Source organism: Eriocheir sinensis, chromosome 28 (genome assembly GCF_024679095.1).
Source record: "Eriocheir sinensis breed Jianghai 21 chromosome 28, ASM2467909v1, whole genome shotgun sequence".
Lineage (NCBI taxonomy): Eukaryota > Metazoa > Arthropoda > Malacostraca > Decapoda > Varunidae > Eriocheir > Eriocheir sinensis.
The window spans coordinates 598,776-619,463 of record NC_066536.1 but is presented as its reverse complement, the minus strand read 5'-3'; the positions used below and the strand labels follow the sequence as shown (position 1 = coordinate 619,463).

The following is a 20,688-nucleotide window of genomic DNA, read 5'->3' as shown; positions in this document are numbered from 1 at the left end:
ATATATATATATATATATATATATATATATATATATATATATATATATATATATATATATATATATATATATATATATATATATATATATATATATATATATATATATATATATATATATACAGTGAAGACTCAATGCTCGAACGTCTTGGAAGTCGAACTTTTCGATGCTCGAACGCAAAAGTTCGACTTGGTACTCGAAAAAATATCTGGTACTCGAACGTCCGCACACGTGGTTGTTTTTTTTCTTTTCCCTTTGCTTCTTAGTACTTTCACCCATTTCCAATATTTAGCTTTTTTTGCTTGCCCTGAATTTAATCTCACACCTGACACCATTTGTACATCTGGTCTAGATCTTTCTGCAGACTTGAAATCCTCTTCAGGTTCAACTTTTCTCATAATCTTTGCAGACACATCTTCAGGGATATTTTTTTTCTGAAATGCTTTATTAGGTTTTCATGTAACTGACACCAATTATCAGGAAAAAAGATTCAGCATAAAAGTCATCTTAACTTGCATTTCAGCTTCATAGCATGCCATTCTCACCGTTCGGGTAGCCGGGCGGTCACCAAAGGCAGAGGAGTGGCGTGTGTCTGGCCGGGAGAGAGGCCTGTCCATGCCATCCCCCCCTTGGGTCATTGGTCTTTCTGCCATCACTGTTACTGCTGCTGCTGCTGCTTGAAACAGATTGGTACAATGTGATTATAATAGAAAATAATCTGCATACCAGTACACGTCAGTACAAATTTTAGTAATAATTGTCTCCTGCATCACTGACACCTATACTTCAGTTAGCAATTCACTATGAACATTATGATTAATATTTGGTGGGAGGGTAATGGATTTTCCAGGTAAAAATTCATGGAAGTTTAATTTTATCAAGCTCGTATTAAATTCTTTTTTTTTTCATTTTATTTCTAGGGAACCCGCAGAGGGCCACTCTCGGGTGGCATGACATGCGGGCGTTGTGCGGGGGATTCAAGGGGCCAGGACAGGATTAGGATAAGGGTTAGGATGAGTAAAGATATTGGGACATGGTGAAAGGCCAGGATTAGGGAGATAATGATTGATGATCCTATTCCTAAATGTGTCAAGAGTGGGACTATTAACTACATGAGATGGGAGATGATTCCACTCTTGGATGCTGTGGGGAAAGAATGAATATTTGAATATACTAGTGTTAGTCTGGTAAGTGTGGTATTTAAGGTTGTGGCTGCCTCTAGTGGATCGTGTAGTTGTCGGGTGTAAATAAGTGTCTTTGTTTATGTCTACTAAATTGTTTTTGATTTTATATAGCATTTGTTGTCTGTGTATTTGTCTTCGTGTCGCTAATGGGTCTAGTTTTATGTCTTGTTTAAGTAAAGTGACTGATGTAGTGTGTCTCTAATCACGTCTGGCCCAGATTGCAACTTTGTTTTGTATGGCCTCTAATTTATTTATGTTATTGTTAGTGTGTGGGTCCCAGACAGTGTCACAATATTCTATGTGTGGCCGAATGAGTGTCTTATATGCAAGAATTTTTATGTTTGTGTTACACCTGCTAAGGTTCCTACACAGGAACCCCAGGGCTCTGTGAGCTTTGTCCCTGATGCTGCTCACTTGTGTGTTCTACCGCTTGTCCGCTGAGATGTGTACGCCCAAGTATTTGTGTGAAGAGACAGTGTTCAGGTTTGTGTCATGGAGTTTGTAAATGAAGAGAATAGGTTTGTTAGTACGGGTGAAACAGATGTGATGGCATTTGTCTGGTCTCAACGTCATCTGCCACTTGGCTTCCCAGTCTTCAAGTGCAGCTAAATCGTCCTGTAGTTGAAGACAGTCATCCCTATCTAAAATGGGTCGATAAACTAAGCTATCATCTGCAAAAAGTCTAGTAGTAGAGGTAAGTGATAGTGGGAGATCATTAATGTAGGAAAGGAAAAGAAGGGGGCCCAAGATGGTGCCTTGAGGTACCCCAGAAGTTACAGGAATAGATGAGGATTGACTACCATCAAGAACAACTCGTTGCTTGCGGGTAGTAAAATATGTGGTAATCCAGTTAGAAAGTTGTCCTCGTATGCCATATAATTCTAATTTAGCTAACAGTCTTTGGTGGGGAACTTTGTCGAAAGCTTTGGCAAAGTCAAGTATTATGGCGTCAACTTGTCTAAATTTGGGATTGTTAAGGGACTGCAAAATGTCGTGTGTGGTCACAAGATTGAGTCTCGCACGAAAGTTTGGGCTCAAAGCCGTGCTGACTGTCAGTCAGTATGTTTTGCCTATCAAAGTGGTCCATTACATGTCTATGAATTATATGTTCAAAAATTTTGCAGGGAACTGAGGTTAGCAAAATAGGTCTATAATTAGCAGGGAGGGTTCTGTCTCCGGATTTAAAAATTGGTGTCACATTTGCCAAAAGCCAGTCCTGAGGGAGTTCTCCAGTTTGTAATGTCTGTGAGAATATAACCTGCAGGATAGGTGCAAGAATGCAAGCATTAGCTTTTAGTATCCTGCAGGATATATTGTCTGGTCCAGTTGCTTATTTTGTCAGTGTCAACCTCAGATAATAGTTTCTCAATTCCTTGGGTGTTTAAATAGAGGGGAGGAATTGTTGGGTGTGGTGATGTTGGTATCTCTGGCAAGTTTGCATGTTCTTGTGTAAAAATAGATTGGAATTGTTTGTTAAGTGTGTTGGCTTTATCTTTTGGGTGTGTGGCCAAGGAACTGTTGTGTAGTAGTGTTGTAATTCCGGTCGAGTCTTGTCTGCGTGCTTTGAAGAAGCTGTAGAATTTCTTGCGGTTTTATGTGTTGTTTGTGAAAAAAGTGGATGTGTATTTAGTTTTTGCTTGTTTAGTTTCTTTTTGTATTGTTTTCTGTATGTTTTTGTAGTGTTCCCAGTGTTCTGTATTGTTGTAACATTTTGCTGTGTTGTATGCCTTTACCTTGTTTCTGTGTAGTCTTTTCAATTGTCTATTGGGTATTACTCTAGTGTTTGCCCATACTCACCCCTCGCAACCAAAATTGGCTAGGGGGTCATTGAGACTTCGGGGAATGCGGTGGTAAACATGAGATGCGTCGCAAATGCATAGTTTTTGAGTTATGGGGGTTGAAAAATACCCTAGATGTAGGGAAATTCCTTACAATTACTTAGATGTAGGGAAATTTCATACATTCCGGGTTTTTTTACAATGTACGGAAACCATGCAATTTCACTCACTCTCCATACCAAAGGAGGGTTCGAGGGGGGCGAAGCCCCCTGTTACAGCATTAAGATCATAATGAAACATCTAAACGGTAAGTAATTTATGTCATAGGAATCTTGCAACCGTCATGTATTTACTTACCGGTAGCACGTACGAACGCGTGAAGCAGGTTTGGTATCACGTACGAACGCGTGAAGCAGGTTTGAACGCAGGTTACTTGTGTTCAATGTCCCTCAGTTAGCTGTTCGGTTGGGATACTTTAAGAAGGGGGGGGTCCACCCCCCCTTGGTTAGCAGGGGGATTGAGGGGGGCACAGGTCATAAAGTTCGGTTGGAGTAGTTTAAATATGCTCCCCCATCCAAATACCCCGAGTTCACGCGGGTCCCCCAAGATCGTTGGGGGAAGGGGATTAATTCGGCTTCTTCTTTGCTTTTAAGTACTTTGTTTTTTTAACTATGATATATGGAGGCGTATTATCGTATTCTGGAGGCGCAGAGTCAATATCCACAATCACCTTGTATACTGGGAATACAAACCCATGAAGCAGATTCAAAATGCGGTCAGTAAGGATTCACGTGTTCGAACAGCTCGGGCAGGAGGTTCGAGAGCCTGCACTTCCTGTAGAACCCGCAGTACTGTTTAAGGCGTGGCGTTGGATGGATCACGGCTAGCCGGTGGTTTTACTTGTGCCAGTGATAAACAATGAAGATACACTGTGTTTGGTGCCACGGACTCTACTTGGAGGACAGAAACCTTGCGATGAGGTGACAACCTACTAGAGAGAGCGGGCATCAGTGTGGTGTAGGCGGTTTTTGTGAGCGCAGATGGCCTCCGGCGCCACAGCAGATGGTGAGGAGAGCATCGTTTGGTGGGTTCACTACGCTTCTCTCCCAAAACAAGCTTGGGGATGCAGTGAGTGCGTGGTTTCCGTATGGGAAACACTAAATTCGTCACAAACGCTTATTTTAGTGGTGGTGGGAGGGAAAATCCCTAAATTTTGGGAATTTCCCTAGATCTATCCCCCCCCCCCCACTAGAAAAATACGCGATTGCGATGGATTTCGTGTCCCCCACCCGAAACCCCGCATTCCCACCAGATCCCCAGCCTTGTATGGTGGGGGAGGGGGGAGTATGGGCAAACACTAGAATTTTACTGTCTATTGCACCAAGGTAATGACCGGTTTTGTGTGATAGTTTTCTTGGGTATGTGTTTACAAAGGCAATCCCACGCCCACTACTGGACTGGATTGGACTGGACTGTTTGTCCATTGTGTCATGTATAAGGTCTTGCAGTCTGGTCCAATTTGCCTCAACAGAATTGGCCATTGGGTCTGTGTCGAGGAAAAAGTCTCTAAAAGCAGCTAAGTTTTGAGTTATGGCACCCATATCGGCTCTGTTGTAAAAATAAATGTTCCTGGGTAGTCATTTTTGTGTTGTTGGTCTAATGTTTGCGTTAATGAGTAATTACTGTTGTAAAGAGTAATTACTGTTGTAGGGGAGATTACCGAGTTATATGAGCAAGACTTCTAAAACCTGTCTGGTTCTGCATCAACTTATCTGGAGAAAGTCAAAGTGTGTATTACCACAGACTGCGGGCGGCGGCTGCCTGTCACCTTCATGTGCACCGCTGGAATGCTGCGTGTTTACACCGCGTCACCATAGCAACGACACGCCCACTCCTCTCCCTCTCTCTCTCTCTCTCTCTCTGTGTTAATAGATAAATAAACAAACAGATGTACAGATCGATCGATATATGGAGATCCTGATATCCTCTAGGACAAGCGAGTAGCGACGAAAACAAACATAATATATCGCTACAGGAGCGTTCCGTGAGCTAGTGTGCTGAGCGAGTGCCTGCCTCGTATTGCAATGCCTAAGGCGGAGTTCCTACTGCTCCGTCGATGTTAATGACATCAAAATGACGTCAGGAAAACAGCAGCCGCCCGTCAGGGATGATCCACTCCGTCAGTCCATCGCTCATCATTTGTTGACAAACATATGGACAGCATTAACCACAGCGACTTCTTGTATATGTTATTTTGTAGCTAAGTACTTCTATTTCATATTTTCATGATATTGTTATGCCGGGCGTGTTACTTGGGTTCCGTGTCGCCGTCAGGAGACTCCGTGGGAGGGAGATATGTAAACATTTTGCACAGCTTCTGTAGTTTAATATTCTTCCTTAGTAGTACACTTCACTCTGACTCTTCACTTACCACTAGCTTACTATGACTGGGACTAGGACTCTCTCACCCTCTTCTCCTATATATATCCAGAACAGTACAGTCTAGAATGTTACAGTATATTTTAGATCATACAAGAACATGTAGCAAAAATATATGCGAGTTGGCAACACTTCCCGCCTGGCGTCTGGCCCCATTCTTCGCTCCTCCCGGAGCCTTCTAGAGGCCCATGGACGCCGGGGAAGCTAATTGTGATCGTCCTGATCACACAATTAATCATATACATAATAATCGTCGTATCGCTGTGGACGCCTGCGTTGTCTCTGTCTTCTGCTCGGTGCCTCCTGCGCGTCTGTCTTCTGGTGCGCCTCGTCGTCCTCCGCTTCTTGGGGTGTCCCTGGAACAACTGCCGAAGCCGGAAGGTTATCTCCCTCGGCTGAAAGGTCCAGAAGGCCTATGCGTCGTCGACCTCCTCTCGGTCCTGGACGTCCCTTGCGTTTTCGTCGGCTGCTGGGTGTCTCTAGTTGTTCCAGGTGTAGTTTCCCGGACCGTTGTACCTCCACAGGCGGTTGACGTGGACAACTTTCGGCTTCGTCCTTTCCGTTCTCCGGATTCGGTAAGTCACATCGGAGAGGCGTTCTAGCACAGTATAAGGGGCTTCCCAGGGGCTCTGTAACTTCGAAGACTGTCCTTTCTTCCTCTGCGGGTTGTAAAGCCAGACTTGGTCTCCTTCCTTGAAGTCAATATGGCTTGCCCTCATACTGTAACCGCGCTTCATGGCCTCCCCGGAGAACTTCAAGGCACCACGGACTTGATGGTGCACCTCCTCCAGCCGTTCCTCTAGTTGACGGGCAGTAGGCCTTCCTGTCAGTAGGTCCACCGGCAATCGCAGGTCACGTCCAAACATCAGCTTTGCCGGTGAATACCCCGTAGTCTCGTGGGCGGCAGACCTGTAGGCCATGAGAAGCGCAGGCAGCTTCTGATCCCATGAAGACTGATCATTGTTGCACTGCTTGTCCAACTCCTGGCCCAACGTTCAATTAAATCTCTCCACCATTCCATCTGACTGTGGGTTCAGAGGGGTGGTCCGGGTCTTCTTGATACCCAGAAGCTTGCAGCACTACAGCGCCTACCGGCGCAACAGGCAGCAACGTAAAAAAAAAAAAAAAAAAAAAAAAAAAGGACTGTTGACTCAAAATTCCTTCCCTGGTCGGAATGGAGCTCGTTAGGCACACCGAAGCGACAGAAGAACTTGCGACGGGCTGGTGCCATCCTTCGAGGAGCTAATCACCATATTTTTTTCATACTATCCCTTCGTAGCCGTCCTTAGCAATGAAGTCGGACATTCCCATGCTTTCTACCTTTTCTTCAAGTGACAGTATCTGAAACCTTGAAGTTTCAATTTTAAAGGGAAAAAAATCACATCGATCTGCTAAGCTTACGAGATATGAACGGGGGGGTTGTAAAATCCCTGGGGGTTGGTATGGCATGTTCCTCCCTTCTCCCTTGTTGTTTACCTGCAACAATAAACTATCAATCAATCAATCAATCAACGAAGGTCAAGTGTTTTGCACGGTACTCGAATTTTATTATATTTCGCTATATTTCAAAGTAAAAACCAGTGTTCCACTGTGCAAAATCAATAAAATATAATGAAAAAGACATCTGATACGGATACATAGAGGTTTTTGTTGGATATATGAAGAAAATAATGATTTTATATATATATATATATATATATATATATATATATATATATATATATATATATATATATATATATATATATATATATATATATATATATATATATATATATATATATATATATATATATATATATATATATATATATATATATATATATATCTATATATTTTTTTTTTCCACGGATAAATACGAGAAAGTTTTAGTGCGTGCTAAAAACTTCCCATTTTCATAGCTAGTGGTACGAGAGATCGAACCTAAGAGATTCTTGACAGACCAAGAAAAAAAAAATCCTAAAATTAAAAAGGTGAAAACACAGATTGCAGCCCGTTGTGCCACGCGGAAACTCATTGCAGCAAGTTGCAATGCATTGCATTGCATGTTGCATACCACTTTATTATTTTTTCATCATATTCATATATATATATATATATATATATATATATATATATATATATATATATATATATATATATATATATATATATATATATATATATATATACTAAAAGAAAGAGAAAAAAATACAGAATTTTATAAGCCGAAAATAAAAATAATGATTTTTTTTTTCAGGCCGACCATTTACAACCCCCCCCTGAAGCTGCTGTGAACCGGTGTGGCGAAATTTCGGTCGCAAGCTGTGCAGCGTACCCACAAATCAAGATCAACAGAATATACCAGAGTAAGCTATCCTTATTATATAGGTTGAGCCCTGCCGTGCTATACAAGGCTGTGATCTCTGCAGTATTTTACTTTAAGGACTAGTATTTACTCTATCTCTGTATTCATTCCAATCTAGTGCTTGGGCAATGTTCTCCGTCCCCACATTTTATTGTCTTATTGTCCAGTTGGAGGTACCGCCCCCTCCCTTGTTGTGCTTTCCTTCCTACCATTGTATCTTTTTAGTTTCATGGTGCTGCCCGCACATGTATTAATAGTTGTATAATCACACTCTGTCCTGCCTGGGGGTTGGGATGGCATGTTCCTCCCTTCTTCCTTGTTGTTTACCTGCAACAATAAACTATCAATCAATCAATCAATATCTTCCCCTTTCCCTCCCATATCCTCCCCCCACCTTCTAAAGTCTCTCTCTCTCTCTCTCTCTCTCTCTCTCTCTCTCTCTCTCTCTCTCTCTCTCTCTCTTGTTATAGTGTGGATGATCTTGTCAGTAATGTTACGATCTGTCTTTAATTAAGTGCTTTACCTAGTACACGGAGCTGCGGTAAACAACACCGATACTGTAAAAAAAAAAAAAAAAAAAAAAAAAGCGTCGTCGTTGCCAAGGAGACGCACGCAAAGGGCCCGAGCGACATCCGTGTTTAGTTTTTTGTCTTATTTTAGTGCCAAATTAACTCTTTTAAAGTTAGACACCTAGACAGGATTCGATGTTAGAGCTCAAACAAGAGTGACTGAACATAAGAGAGTAGAAAACTAGGTAAAAGCAAATAAAATTTGTTGTGGGAGCCGTTACAAAAGCTTAGCCTACGCACAGTCGCGCACGTAGTGCCAATCTGTCACGCTCGTCGGGTCGCCGGGAAACAAGCGACCCCAACAAACATGTCAATACAGGAGCGTTGCGTGAGAGTGCTGGGTGCCTGCCTCGTTTTGGAATGCCCAAGACACTATTCTATTGGCAGAACTTCTGCTTAGACCCCCATTACAGCAGACATGAATATGCCCGTGCTAAACTACTGCCTGTTGGCCGTGAAGGTTGTGGTGCGGGGGCTGGCAGGCTTGGCTCCTGGCTCTGCATGTCTTCACGGGACACGCCTCTCGCGCATCACTCGCCTCTTCGGTGAGTATTTATTAGAGGCGGGGCCGTGGAGCTTTGATATTTATTTCACTTATTGTTGCTTCCTAATTTTGATGTTTTTCCTCCACTGATAATTTTTTAAAGTTTATTTTAGTGTTTTGAGGCATTTGTTGTGTAAATGATTACTAACCTTGGTAAAACTACAAAACAACTACTTCTCCCCCTCCTCCACTCCAGCCCCTCTATCCCCAAATCACTGAAAAATGGGCTTCCAAAATTTCCCTTAAAAAAATCCCTAAAATAGGGAAAATTCCCATGTCGCCGTCAGAACAAATGCTGAAGCAGTCTGTCCACGAAAGTTCTCCCTCTTTCAAGAACTGGTCAACCATTTGAAAAACACCTTCTCCTGTAGTGGTTGTTGGCAATGCATGACTAAAAAGAAACCCTTCTTCTAGATCTGCTTGCCCTTCATACATAACAAACCAACAGTTGAACGTTATCACTTACGTCTGTTGAGTCATCTAGCTGCAATCTAAATGTTCCTTTGGCCTTGATGCGATCTACCACTTGCTGTTTGATATCAAGTGACAGGTCCACGATTAATGGTTGTTTGTCCAAAAAAAAAAAGAGCAAACACCTAGGCCGAGGCAGAAAAACACAAATCTATGTGGAAAAACAGGAGTGACATCACTGGTGAGAGTGTGAGACAGGCACCTGACGTTTTGAAAATTATAATTGCAATTTCAATTAAGTAAATGAAATATTGAAAGAATAAGATTTCTTTCTATGTCCCTGCGACCCATCAAAAGTTATCTCGCGACCCAACTTTGGGTCGTGACCCACAGTTTGAGAACCGCTGACCTATAGCCTAGCCTAAGGCACATTTCTACCACATCCTGATGTGCACTGTGTCGCCCATAGGGGTAAACACAGTGGTGGGAGACACTAGCATAATGGAGGCTGCTGGTGCTGCCATTGTCAAAGCAGTGTCTGAGTTGGGTAGCAATGCTATTATGGAAATAATCCCTAATTCTATTCTTAACACAGCTAAGCATATAGTCAGTGCCAGGGTCCACTGTGTCATCCTGAAGGGCACGTCGAGCAAGGCAGTCTGCCTTTTCATTGTGCTGGCTGCCCACATGGGAGGGCACCCAGATGAAGTGGACCGTGGCACCTGGGGCCACAAGGGCACGGAGGGCAGTCAGGCACTTAGTCACAAGATCACAGTCTGTAGGGGAGGAGGACACAAGTTCATGTAATGCAGCCTGGCTATCGACAAACAAGTATACATCTTTGCAGAAAGCTGCTACAGCGTGGAGAGCCTCACGTATGGCATACAGCTCAGCCCGGGTCGAGGACAGGTACCCTGGCAGCCGCCTGGTAACCTCAATGTCAGTTTACAACAGAACTGCAGATTTCTATCATATGTAGCCCTATCTGGTTATACAATTCTCAGCTCACCTGTGAAATGATGTACAACCACTATGCTCCCTTTTCGTACAGCCATATACTGAACAGGCAGGCATTGTATGCACTTTCAATGCGTCCACTGGATCAGCTGATAGATGTTTTGAGTCTAAGGGGGGAGGGGAGACAGCGGACCAATAGCGCGTTGGCTTTGCATTTGTGACGTCTTGGCGGCTCCTCCCATAATACCTCCATGGGTGAGAGCCATGGTACCTAGTGACGTCACAGCTACAGTTGCCCCGCCCCATCGTCTTCAAGCTGCGCGTGACTTGACCCTTTCTTTCTCTGGACCCTGCCCAATACTACCCGCAATATAGCTACGTATCAAACTATTTATTACACACACACACACACACTACACTACACGGCCCTGTAGCTCAGTGGATAGAGCGTCTGCCTCACAACCAGAAGGACCTGGGTTCGATTCCCCGGCCAGGTGAAGATAAGTTGGGTTTATCTTCTTTCACGCGACGTCAGGCAAGGAGTTATGACCTCGTTGTCGCGGTGTGTTGTGTGTGAGTGGTCTCAGTCCTACCCAAAGATCGGTACTACGGGCTCTGTGCTCTTCCGTAGTGGAACGGCTGTCTGTCTCGAGAGAGACCCGCAGCAGACCAAGAGGTGAATTACATACACACTCGAGCCATGGGTTTAAGGGCCGTATTTTAAGACACCATTGCTTCTCACATCAACTATTTCTAAAGGTCAAAGAGGGGATCAATCGGGTTGTCATGAATGTTTTTTAAGGTTCATGGCACAGAAGAAGGGTCAAACTACCACCAGGGTCATAAAACTACCCCTGGAAAGGTCTACAGCTCCTACGAAAGCCATGTCAAATAATTATGTGAACTTGGGCGACGAAATGTTTTAAAATACGACACAAAGAACTTCTGCTGTTATAAGATTTCGTCACGCATAAGCTTAGATTTGCTATACTTTTTATGGTTACCTACATGTGGCACTATTAACAGTGGAGCAGGCTCAGCAGGGTTTTCTAACTTCTAAGTAAGAGGGGTTTCCAACTTTCCACCAGTAAATACTGTGGACTAGACTGGATTATCCCTTAAGAACGGTTGAAACCAAAGAATTTCAATTCAGCCTTAACAGAGAATGCATAAAAATAATAAAGCTGCATTATATTATTCTGTTTATGTACGTACAGTTAACAAAAAAAAAAGGAAAAAACAAACAAATTTACTATGAAAAAGTGCTGTGTAGACATCATGCGTGACTGGGAGGGCTGAGCCAGACCCTATAAATTTTCTGGTGGCCCTTTTAAGGAACCATTGCTCTTTACCTTATTTTCATCCCTAAGTAATAATTAATATCCCTTCTGTATCACAACATCCCTTCCCCTGTATATCCTTGTCCATAGTCGATGCCCTGTCTTACTTTTCCTCCACATGTTCGTCATGAAGGGCGGAAGTGGTTGTCGTGGGTTGTAGGATGAAGAGGAAACAATAGGATTTAGTTGAATATATGAAGTATCTTAATAAGAGAGCTTGCAACGCGTATGGGCGAGTGAAAGAAAAGCAATGTTGAAGGAAGCTCCGTTGGAAAAGCGTAGCACGCGAATCGTTGCTTACATTATTATTGTCCCCAGAATTTTGGCGCGCAGCGTGGTATGTTGCGTGTGTATGTCTTGTCAGTATTTTGAGTGTTAGACAACTTATTCAGCCACAGCTTGCCCTATTTATGTGCTCCTTGCCGACCTAGGATATGCAGGTTGCTATAAAGAAGCGATGACGAGATAGATCAGTACCTAGCCACGGTATACCTAAGCTTACACCTGTTGAGCGGGAGGTAGGTGCTCTGCGTGGATTTAGAATGATGAAACGGAAAGTGAGGTCATGATAGGGCCTTTGATGAGCTTCCAGCACCCTTGTCCCCCTACATATGCATATCCAGTAATGCCTCAGCCTCTGGGCTAGCTGTCTAACTGCCCACGCATCCAGCATGGTCTGACCACGTGCTATAATCGTGATCGCAAGCCAGTACCTTTCTCGTTTTGAGCTAGGAGTTACTAATGCATATATCTTTGGGAACACCTGGAATCTTGCATCACATTATTTATACTTATTGTCAGGGGTGTGCCATTTCTCCGTCTGATTTTTTATTTACTTTTATTTTACTTTATTTTACTTATTTTACTTTTATTATTTTATAGTTACTATCTCCCCAGTCACTACTACCAGAGGCCACAGATTCAAATTAGCCAAACCACACACCTGCACTGAGTGTAGACTCAGATTCTTCAGTGTTAAGTGCATTGATCACTGGCACAATTGAGGGATTTAAATGAGGCCTTCACCTCTCCCTTGAACAGTCACTGTTCTCATACACAGAATAATGACCTGTCTCTCAAAACTCATCCCATTATTAACATTGTTCTGTAACAAACTCAAATTTATAGGCTAAGATTCGTTTTAGTACCGTGCCAGTATCTCATTACCTACCGTATGAAACATCAATAGCTCTTCATATATCTTTTCCATAAACCTTCAACAGTCATGGAAACGCTTTCAAAATCCTTGCAGAAATAAGTCGCATATACATGTGGAGGGGGTCGAGGGGGCCGCAGCTCCCCTATTAGCAGGTCGTAAAGTTCGGTTGGAGTAGTTTAAAAGTGCTCCCCCACCGTAAACCCTCTGTGAGCTATTTTGTGGCAGCGGCACCGTCGCCGCGGCTGCCGCCAGAGGAGGCGACACGCTTTTATCAACATTATCCCTTATTTTCAAGAGTAAAAAAAAAGTCATTGAATTAGATTTTGAAAGCATTTCCATGACCGGTGAAGGTTTGTAGAAAAGAGATATGAAGAGCTACTGATGTTTCATAAGGTAGGTAATGAGATACTGGCACGGTACTAAAACGAATCTTTACCTATATACCTTGTTTAACACCTAGCTTCACATGGTGCACAATTCCGCCCATTATTTTGTGGAAATCATAATGTCCTTAGTTTAACTGATGGGCTGGCATGCCAGCAGTTGCAGGCTATCCATCTACAGACCACTGATAGGTGAACCATGACAGTAATTTGGGGTAGCCAACCAGGTGAGAGTCGGAGTCGGTGGAGTCGGCTACTTTTGGCCGGAGTCGGAGTCGTAATACAGTACATAGAAACTTTATTTAACTTGCCTTACGTTTCCACTTCTGTACTAGTTAAAAAAAATTTGGGCCAACTTATAAATGCCATTGCATGTATATTAGCAAAATTTTATGAGTATTCTTATGGTTGCTGTAGAAATTCAATATGACAATTTGTTCCTGAGATAATAGCAGAACAGTATGAAACATCTCCAAAAAAATGGATAAAAGAGGAGGGCTTTGTATTTTTTTGCCTCAATTCTAAAAACACATATTGTACAAAATATATTAATAGAAAAATCCTGACAACTGATAAATATTGCCATTTAGGTATTCAAACAATTATTTTGCATTACTAAATGTTGACTCGGAAAACATAATTAAATGCATTTTTATAAGTTAAAGTAAAAGTAAGTATCTCAGTTGACTCACAGCTATGGTTCACTGGAATACACCAGCCAGATAAGATTGTGAAGCATATGTGTTGTGTCAGTAAGTAAAGGGGCTTATATTTGAGTTTTAGATCCATAAATGTTTAGATTACCTAGAATTCTAAGATAAGTTTAAGAGACTTTTATCTATCATATTTCTGACCTTAAATGTGTTCTACTCCTCAGAGGAAGCACAAGTACACAGGCATTTGACAAGGATGGAGCTCCCCAGAACCAACTTGGAAGTGCTGCTGAAAGGAAGAGAGGCGAGATTCACTGTGTGTGTCGAGGGAAACATTGGAAGCGGAAAGTCCACGCTACTGAACCACTTTTCAAAGTTTACTGATGTTGAGGTATTCCAGGAGCCTGTCCAGAAGTGGCAGAATGTTAAAGGAAACAACCTTCTGGTGGGTATATTATGCCTGAACACAATTATCAATAGCTCATTGTATAGAATGATTTTGCTATGGTGGTTTTGTGCTTTACACATGCAGTATTTCTTCACCTGATGCCCTCTTGTTAGCACCCTATCATTTTAACTCACTGGCTGGAATCACAACTTTTAGTATAGTTTAAAAAAAAATGTTTTCATATATTTCCAAAAGTATTTGGGTAATGTTCAAAGCAAACAAAACTGTGCAGTATATACTTGTTATTGGAAAGGTGACTGTATGTAGACTTGCTTGAAGGGACCCCTGAAAGATTCCATCATAGGGTGGGTGAGGCAAGGTTCACTTTGGCATATGCCTATATTGATAAATTGATTGATATTTTTTCATTTGGAATCAAGGACAAGACTGGAATATTGTCTGTGAAAGCTCAAAGAGAGCCAATAGGGATTTTTTAATCCATTAAAGACTTAAGATCCCCATTGTTAGCTAAATTTCTGGCTGGGTTGGTAATGAAGCTGTTGATTGTTTTTATCAGATGTGTTGTCTCACCTCTCTACCTTTTAACACCATTATGTAGAACTAGAAAATATTCATGTATCTTTACATAGCTCACCTGTTAAACAAGATTACTTACATCATTGAATTAAGCAGTGATCTATTCTTTACAAAGTTGATAGAGTAAGAAGCAAAGTAAAATCTCTAAAAATGTAAAAAAACGTGTATTTGTGTTTAGTAATGTGATTGATTTGTATTTCTCAGGCACTGATGTATGAGGACCCACAGCGCTGGGCACACACTTTTCAGGCTTATGTGCAAATGACTATGTTGGAGCAGCACTTGCACCCCTGCCACGTTCCTGTCAAGCTCTTGGAAAGGTCACTCTACAGTGGCAGGTTTGTTTACAAAGTGTTTTAAAATGTTGATTTAGTATTTGATATATTTCATGTTATTGACTAACTAGTTAATGGGAAGCATACACAAGGGAGCACATTGCTTCACACCCACTGCCTCCACTCCCGGTGGTCCCTCTGAGCAAGCCTCCACAGAGTTACCCTTCCCATTCTAAGCCACTTGGCACGATTGATCAACATGCCCCAGCCATGAGTCATATGGGCATCCCCTTGGTCTCCTCCACTAAGGGTTGTCTCATTCATAAACAACCCTATTAGTAGGAGTGATGTCCAGGAAGCATGCCTCATGCCCATATAGCCAGAGTTGGCATTCACAGACTAAACTAGTAACAGGCCTTGATTCAGTTTCATGAAGTCATTCCATTGATGCCCTATGATCTCTCAAAGGCACTTGGTACCAAAGGCATCGACAAGTCTCTTCAAGTCACTATTCAGTATCCATGTCTCAGCCATACATGAAGATAGTGAGAACAAGTGACTTAAAGATTTAAATCTTTGTCCACCTGCAGAGATATTGCATATACATCATACACTTGTGCTGAGCCAGTATATTACACTGTGGGCCAGGCCAATCCGTTGAATGATTCCTGGCAAAGCTACGATTGTTATGTACACTATGCTACCAAGGTATGTGAAACTTTCGGTGACCTCATTGGCCACAGCACATGCATGAAGACTGACCTGTGTCATTCAGTAAGCCTCCAAATGACTGGACCTTGGTTTTGGCCCATGAGATCTTCAGTCCCATTGGCTTCACAGTTCTTATGGTACTTGTCTGAGATGTCAATTTGGAGTGTAGCTTCTTCAAAGCTTGGAAGGCAGGTCTAAGGTTGTTTACATTAAGACAACCCTTGGCGTCCTCAGGAAGACCTCTGACATACCACTCCTTATCCCTCCTCAGAAGAGTTCTAGTCCTTTGTAACAGTTAGGGTCCTATATCGCTCTGAGTCCCCAGCCAGTCTGGCAGCACAACTATTCTCCGGTGTCTTCCTCAAGGCAACTCCATCCCAGTTGACCTTCTACATTTGCTGGGGTTGGACCCCATGACCCCCAATAAAATGAAATATTAGATATTTCTAACCCCCTCACCCATGCATGCACAAATTTATTTTTTACTATGAAAATGCTATAATACACACACACACACACACACACACACACACACACACACACACACACACACACACACACACACCATGACCCCCACCGCTCCGGTAGCTCAGTCGGTTAGAACGCCACGCTGCAAGGCTTCACGGCCAAACAAGCGGCGGTATGAGCCCCGCTCAGGTCGGCTTCTTTCTGTTGACTAGGAGTGGTTACACACACACACACACACACACATTTACACACACACATACTTACACACGCATATACTTACACACACACACACACACACATCTATAATTTAGAAGGTCCTTATTCACTGATATTTATGATGGAGAAGATACAGTAAAAGCACTTTGAACTGCTTGAACAGTTTCTGCTGCAAAAAAGGCAAGAGATATTTCCTAGCCATTCATTTTAGTTTTCCCCCAAACTATTGGCTAAAGCCAAATTTGCAAATGTGAAGAAGGGCTGACTATTTATATTACTGTTATGGTTACATGTATTGAAAGTACATTCTTATCAAATTTACCAGGTTCTGCTTTGTTGAAAATCTCTACAAGTCAGGCAAGCTAACGAATGCAGAGTACAGTGTTTACTGTGAGTGGTTTAAAATAATCACCCAAAATCTGCCTGTTGGTGTTGACCTGATTGGTAAGTTGTTTGCCCTTTCTGAGTTAGTGCCATTGTTTTTATAACCTTGGATTTTTCTATATTACATTGAATCTCACTCCTAAAGCCTTATTGCATCTTGCATATTGGATTTTGACCTTCAGGGAGGACGAAATAATCAAGGATTTTAAATGTTTTGACTCATTACAGTTTACTTGAGAACTGACCCTGAGGTGCTGCATGCCCGCATTAAGCAGCGTGCAAGGGCTGAAGAACACACTATCCCTCTGCAGTATCTAAGAGACCTGCACAACTTGCATGAGGAGTGGCTCTTGGGGCAAAATTCCTCACTCCCTGCCCCACTCCTAGTCATTGATGCAAATGAAACTCTCCCCAACATGTGAGTTGCTATGTAAGGTTATGTGTTTTAAACCCCTAAAGGTTGGCTGACGTGGTATACTGTCAACCCGTAGAGGTCGTTTGACGTGGTATACCGTCTGGGCTAGAAGGTCGGCTGACGTGGTATACCATCAATATATAATTGTAGCCCAATTGAGCAACATTTCACTGGATATGCTACACTGCTTATTAGTGCGTACGAATAGGTCCTCACCCCGCTCGGTTGTCAGTTTCAGCCTGCTTGTGATAATGAGTTAGAGTGAATTTTTGAGTTCTTGCGCGTTCGGATCGCTGCGCCCCCCTCAGCCCGCCGAACGCAATGCTCTCTCTCCCTCTCTCTCTCTCTCTCACCACGAAACATCATGTTTGGGGTGGAGTGAGAATACGTTGAGAGACTGGTGTGGCGGGTGGTATTAGCACTCCCCCATGCACCAGCCCGTCGCCATAGCCACGCTGCGTGAACGAACACATACACTCTCCAGCACGGAAAGTAGTCCACTTATACTCGGCATATCTCAGCACACACGCAGTGGAGAGACTGGTTGGTCTCATTCAAAAGAGGAAGACGAAGGTAACTAATGATGTGTTGTTAAGTCAGAATAGTATATAAGTTAAGAGTGAGCAAGGTGGAAAATAGAGTGAAAATCGTCAATTTCCACTCACCCCGCCGTACTCTAGCGTAGCAAGCAGGTAGGGGGGGAAAACTTGTACAAGCTCAGACCTGCCGACCTTTAGGGGTTAAAGGAAATTACAGTAAGAAAAGAAAAAATGCTTTAGGGGCTGTACAGAATTTTCATGAAGTTTGTCTTAGTAATTGGTAAAAGAAAAATATTCCCCTAATGATCTTATTTTTATTGTTATGGGTTTTGTTGTCTGTGTCATATAGAACATTTAGTTTGGCATTTGAAACCACTCAGAATTACTATAAGATTGGAAACCATTGCATGCATTAAAACTTGCAATAATGATATTCAGAAAAGGGTTTGTTAGGCCATTTCCATATGTTATGTATATGTTGTCAGTAATCGAGTGACCCACAGGAGACAGTGGGACACTTCTCACCTGACATAGATCAAAGGTGAAGCTGAGGGGTGCCAGTGGAAGTGACTGGTACCTGCGATTCTCCTCCAACAATGTTAGAATAAAGTCTGTATATATACTAAACACAGGAGTTCTCCATTATAATTATTTGAAACAGTTAGAGAAGTAATACAAGGCTTGAGATTATGATAAATCACATCACGTCAATGGATGGAGTATTTTTCTATAGAATTGAATTTTTAAGTCTGGACCCTTTACACCCAGCATGGATTGGGTTATGAGGTCAAGAATGCTATTGAGGATAACTCCAAACAAATTATTATTTTAATATTTTTTCTATTTGCAGGTACAGGAAGTTTGAGGAACACACATCAGAGATCTTATGCGGGAAGTTAGCAGCGTGTGAGAAGGAGCAGCAGGAAGCAGTGACATGCAGAGTGGTTCCCCATTCACCTGTTAAAATAGTGAACTGAACTAATAAGTGAAGTGTTATTTATCTATTGTAAGAGATAATTCAATTTGCATTTTCTAAGAGAATTCACTAGTCATGGAAAGTATAAGTTTTAAAATATAACATAACATTGCATGAAACTAAGTAAGTGAAAGAGGAAACAAATTCAGAAATTTTGTTCTGATCTTGGTTGTTGTTTGGAGTTAGCTTTCTGGGCTTTAGCCCCAAATCTTTTCAGGAATCATTTTATAGTATTTTAGACTGTTTTGTTTCTTGTATTTGCCCTCAGATGCCAGGAAATACTGTCAGAGACAGTCTAAATAGAATACCAGGGGAGCATGCCCTAGACCTACTTAGGACTCATGCTTTCATCACTTGTTCTGCAGAACTGTGGGCTAGTCCTCAATGTCCTAAATATGTAGCAATTGTCCTGGTTCTGATACTCTTATGTCATCTGTTGCTTTTTTATCATTGATAATGATGGTAGGTAGGATAGTAAGCTGACTGCTGGAGGTAATATTGAAACAGGCATTGAGGGGACCAAAATGAGGCCAAAGAAGGTTTAATACTGGTCTGTTATGTATGACAGACCTTAAGGTTTTAATGAAAAGATGTTTTTGGTTGTATATGTTTATGAAGTTCTCTTCAAGAGTAAGCCAAGAGTTAGCTAAGCTAATGATTGACTTCTCTGACATTTGGTACTGAGCAGAGCTTTGTGGTCAAATGCAGTAATGTTTGTAATATGCTTACCATGTTAGGACCTCTTGCTGATTCTCTGGGGTTCCTTTGTTGGCTGTTATGAGTATGGGCCCTTTTTGGACAAGCCCCCCTCCCCCTCTCTCCCTTCCCCTTTTTTTGGTAAACCTAAATGTAGGTAGTATTAACCCCTTCATTGCTAAACGCTCGCAGTGAGCATTAGGCGTATTTGCTGGTGATGCTAAACGCTCGCTGTGAACTCCAGCCACATTCAAATTTCCTGTGTATGAGAGTATTCCAACAATATTTCTCACAACACAGGATTGCCAATTGAGTGGGTTCTCCACTAAATTTGGTGGAAAATCATAGCCCAGTGTGGAAAATCTACGGACAAGTAACTGGTGGATGTTCTTGTCCAATATAGCGGCATTTTTGCATAGCTTCACTTATCACCTGACTGATTCTTCGACCAAATAGTTGCAAATATTGCAGTTGGCAATACTACCTTGCCAGAACCTCAAGGAGAGATGTCCGCAGTTCTCTTAAAATGGCTGATCATCACGCACGCACTGACGTAAGTGTTTACATTCATCACTCCCTGAATGTGCATGTATGTTTGCAGGAGAGGCATACATAGCTGACTCCTATAGATCTGGGCCTCCTCTTTCCAATAGTGTTTTTGGTTTTTAGCTGTGATGAATAGTTTTTGAGATACAGAGGTTAAAATAGACCCCCCATTTGGCTGCCCAATTGCGCCTGGATTAATGGGTTAATGATTTTCATTTATCTAGACATCTGGGATAACCCATTGCTTATCAGATACTTGTAATGTTGATGACCATTTTCATTATGTTTAGTTGTTTAACCCGGTAGCAGCAGGGATCATGTTTCTTAATGGTCCCCCCAAGCGAGAAAAATGAGAAAAAATCACCCCTCACACAAACCATTTCATAATATATATCCAATTATATGTGATCAGATTATGTATCATCTATTTTGGGGGGTTTATATTATGGCACAAATTTGGCCCGTCGCTGCTACACGGTGAAGCCACAAATTTGGCCCGTCGCTACTACACGGTGAAGCCACAAATTTGGCCCATCGCTGCTACTGGGTTAAAGCATTCCAGTTGAGTATTTCCTTGTGATCTGGGATTTTTTATTGTCCAAGGTCCTCCCATGGTCTACTTCACAAGGAGCAACAGTGGTTGAAATATTGATGGATGGAGAAACTGAAGACAAAGTGAATGTGATATTGAAATAAATACCTTTTCTAGAAAT

General features: G+C 42.1%; 2 protein-coding genes across 8 annotated transcripts in view; one reads left to right on the top strand and one right to left on the bottom strand.

The window, feature by feature from the left end:
- The window catches only part of LOC127004345 (intraflagellar transport protein 74 homolog), a 20,284-nt gene extending 9,857 nt beyond the window's left edge, over positions 1-10,427 (bottom strand). Inside the window, exons 1-2 of one of the 5 annotated variants that reach the window (XM_050871907.1) lie at positions 10,282-10,427; positions 546-673 (exon numbers count right to left, since the gene is read on the bottom strand). In XM_050871907.1, coding sequence (XP_050727864.1) covers positions 546-673; positions 10,282-10,327 — 174 coding nt within the window. In that variant the 5' untranslated portion in view covers positions 10,328-10,427. Of the gene's footprint in view, positions 1-545; positions 677-3,319; positions 4,233-4,682; positions 4,706-4,760; positions 5,038-10,281 lie in introns of those variants that run through there. The other 4 variants (XM_050871909.1, XM_050871908.1, XM_050871910.1 and 1 more) reach the window with 4 other exon arrangements.
- LOC127004348 (thymidine kinase 2, mitochondrial-like) lies at positions 8,573-20,688 on the top strand. 3 transcript variants are annotated; one of them, XM_050871918.1, is made up of 6 exons: positions 8,573-8,862; positions 13,989-14,209; positions 14,954-15,087; positions 16,745-16,863; positions 17,032-17,221; positions 18,608-20,688. In XM_050871918.1, the coding sequence occupies exons 1-6, from the start codon at positions 8,736-8,738 to the stop codon at positions 18,732-18,734; spliced, it is 918 nt and encodes a 305-aa protein (XP_050727875.1). In that variant the 5' UTR covers positions 8,573-8,735; the 3' UTR covers positions 18,735-20,688. The 3 variants fall into 3 exon arrangements, with proteins under 3 accessions (XP_050727875.1, XP_050727876.1, XP_050727878.1); XM_050871919.1 differs by lacking the exon at positions 8,573-8,862 and adding an exon at positions 11,850-11,906; XM_050871921.1 differs by lacking the exon at positions 8,573-8,862 and adding an exon at positions 12,064-12,087.

Excerpts from the sequence above, each read along its gene's own strand:
- LOC127004348 (XM_050871918.1), top strand. The coding sequence starts at position 8,736 with ATGAATATGCCCGTGCTAAACTACTGCCTGTTGGCCGTGAAGGTTGTG. Across the intron at positions 8,863-13,988 it reads GCGCATCACTCGCCTCTTCG|AGGAAGCACAAGTACACAGG; the intron begins GTGAGTATTTAT and ends TCTACTCCTCAG. Across the intron at positions 14,210-14,953 it reads TTAAAGGAAACAACCTTCTG|GCACTGATGTATGAGGACCC; the intron begins GTGGGTATATTA and ends TGTATTTCTCAG.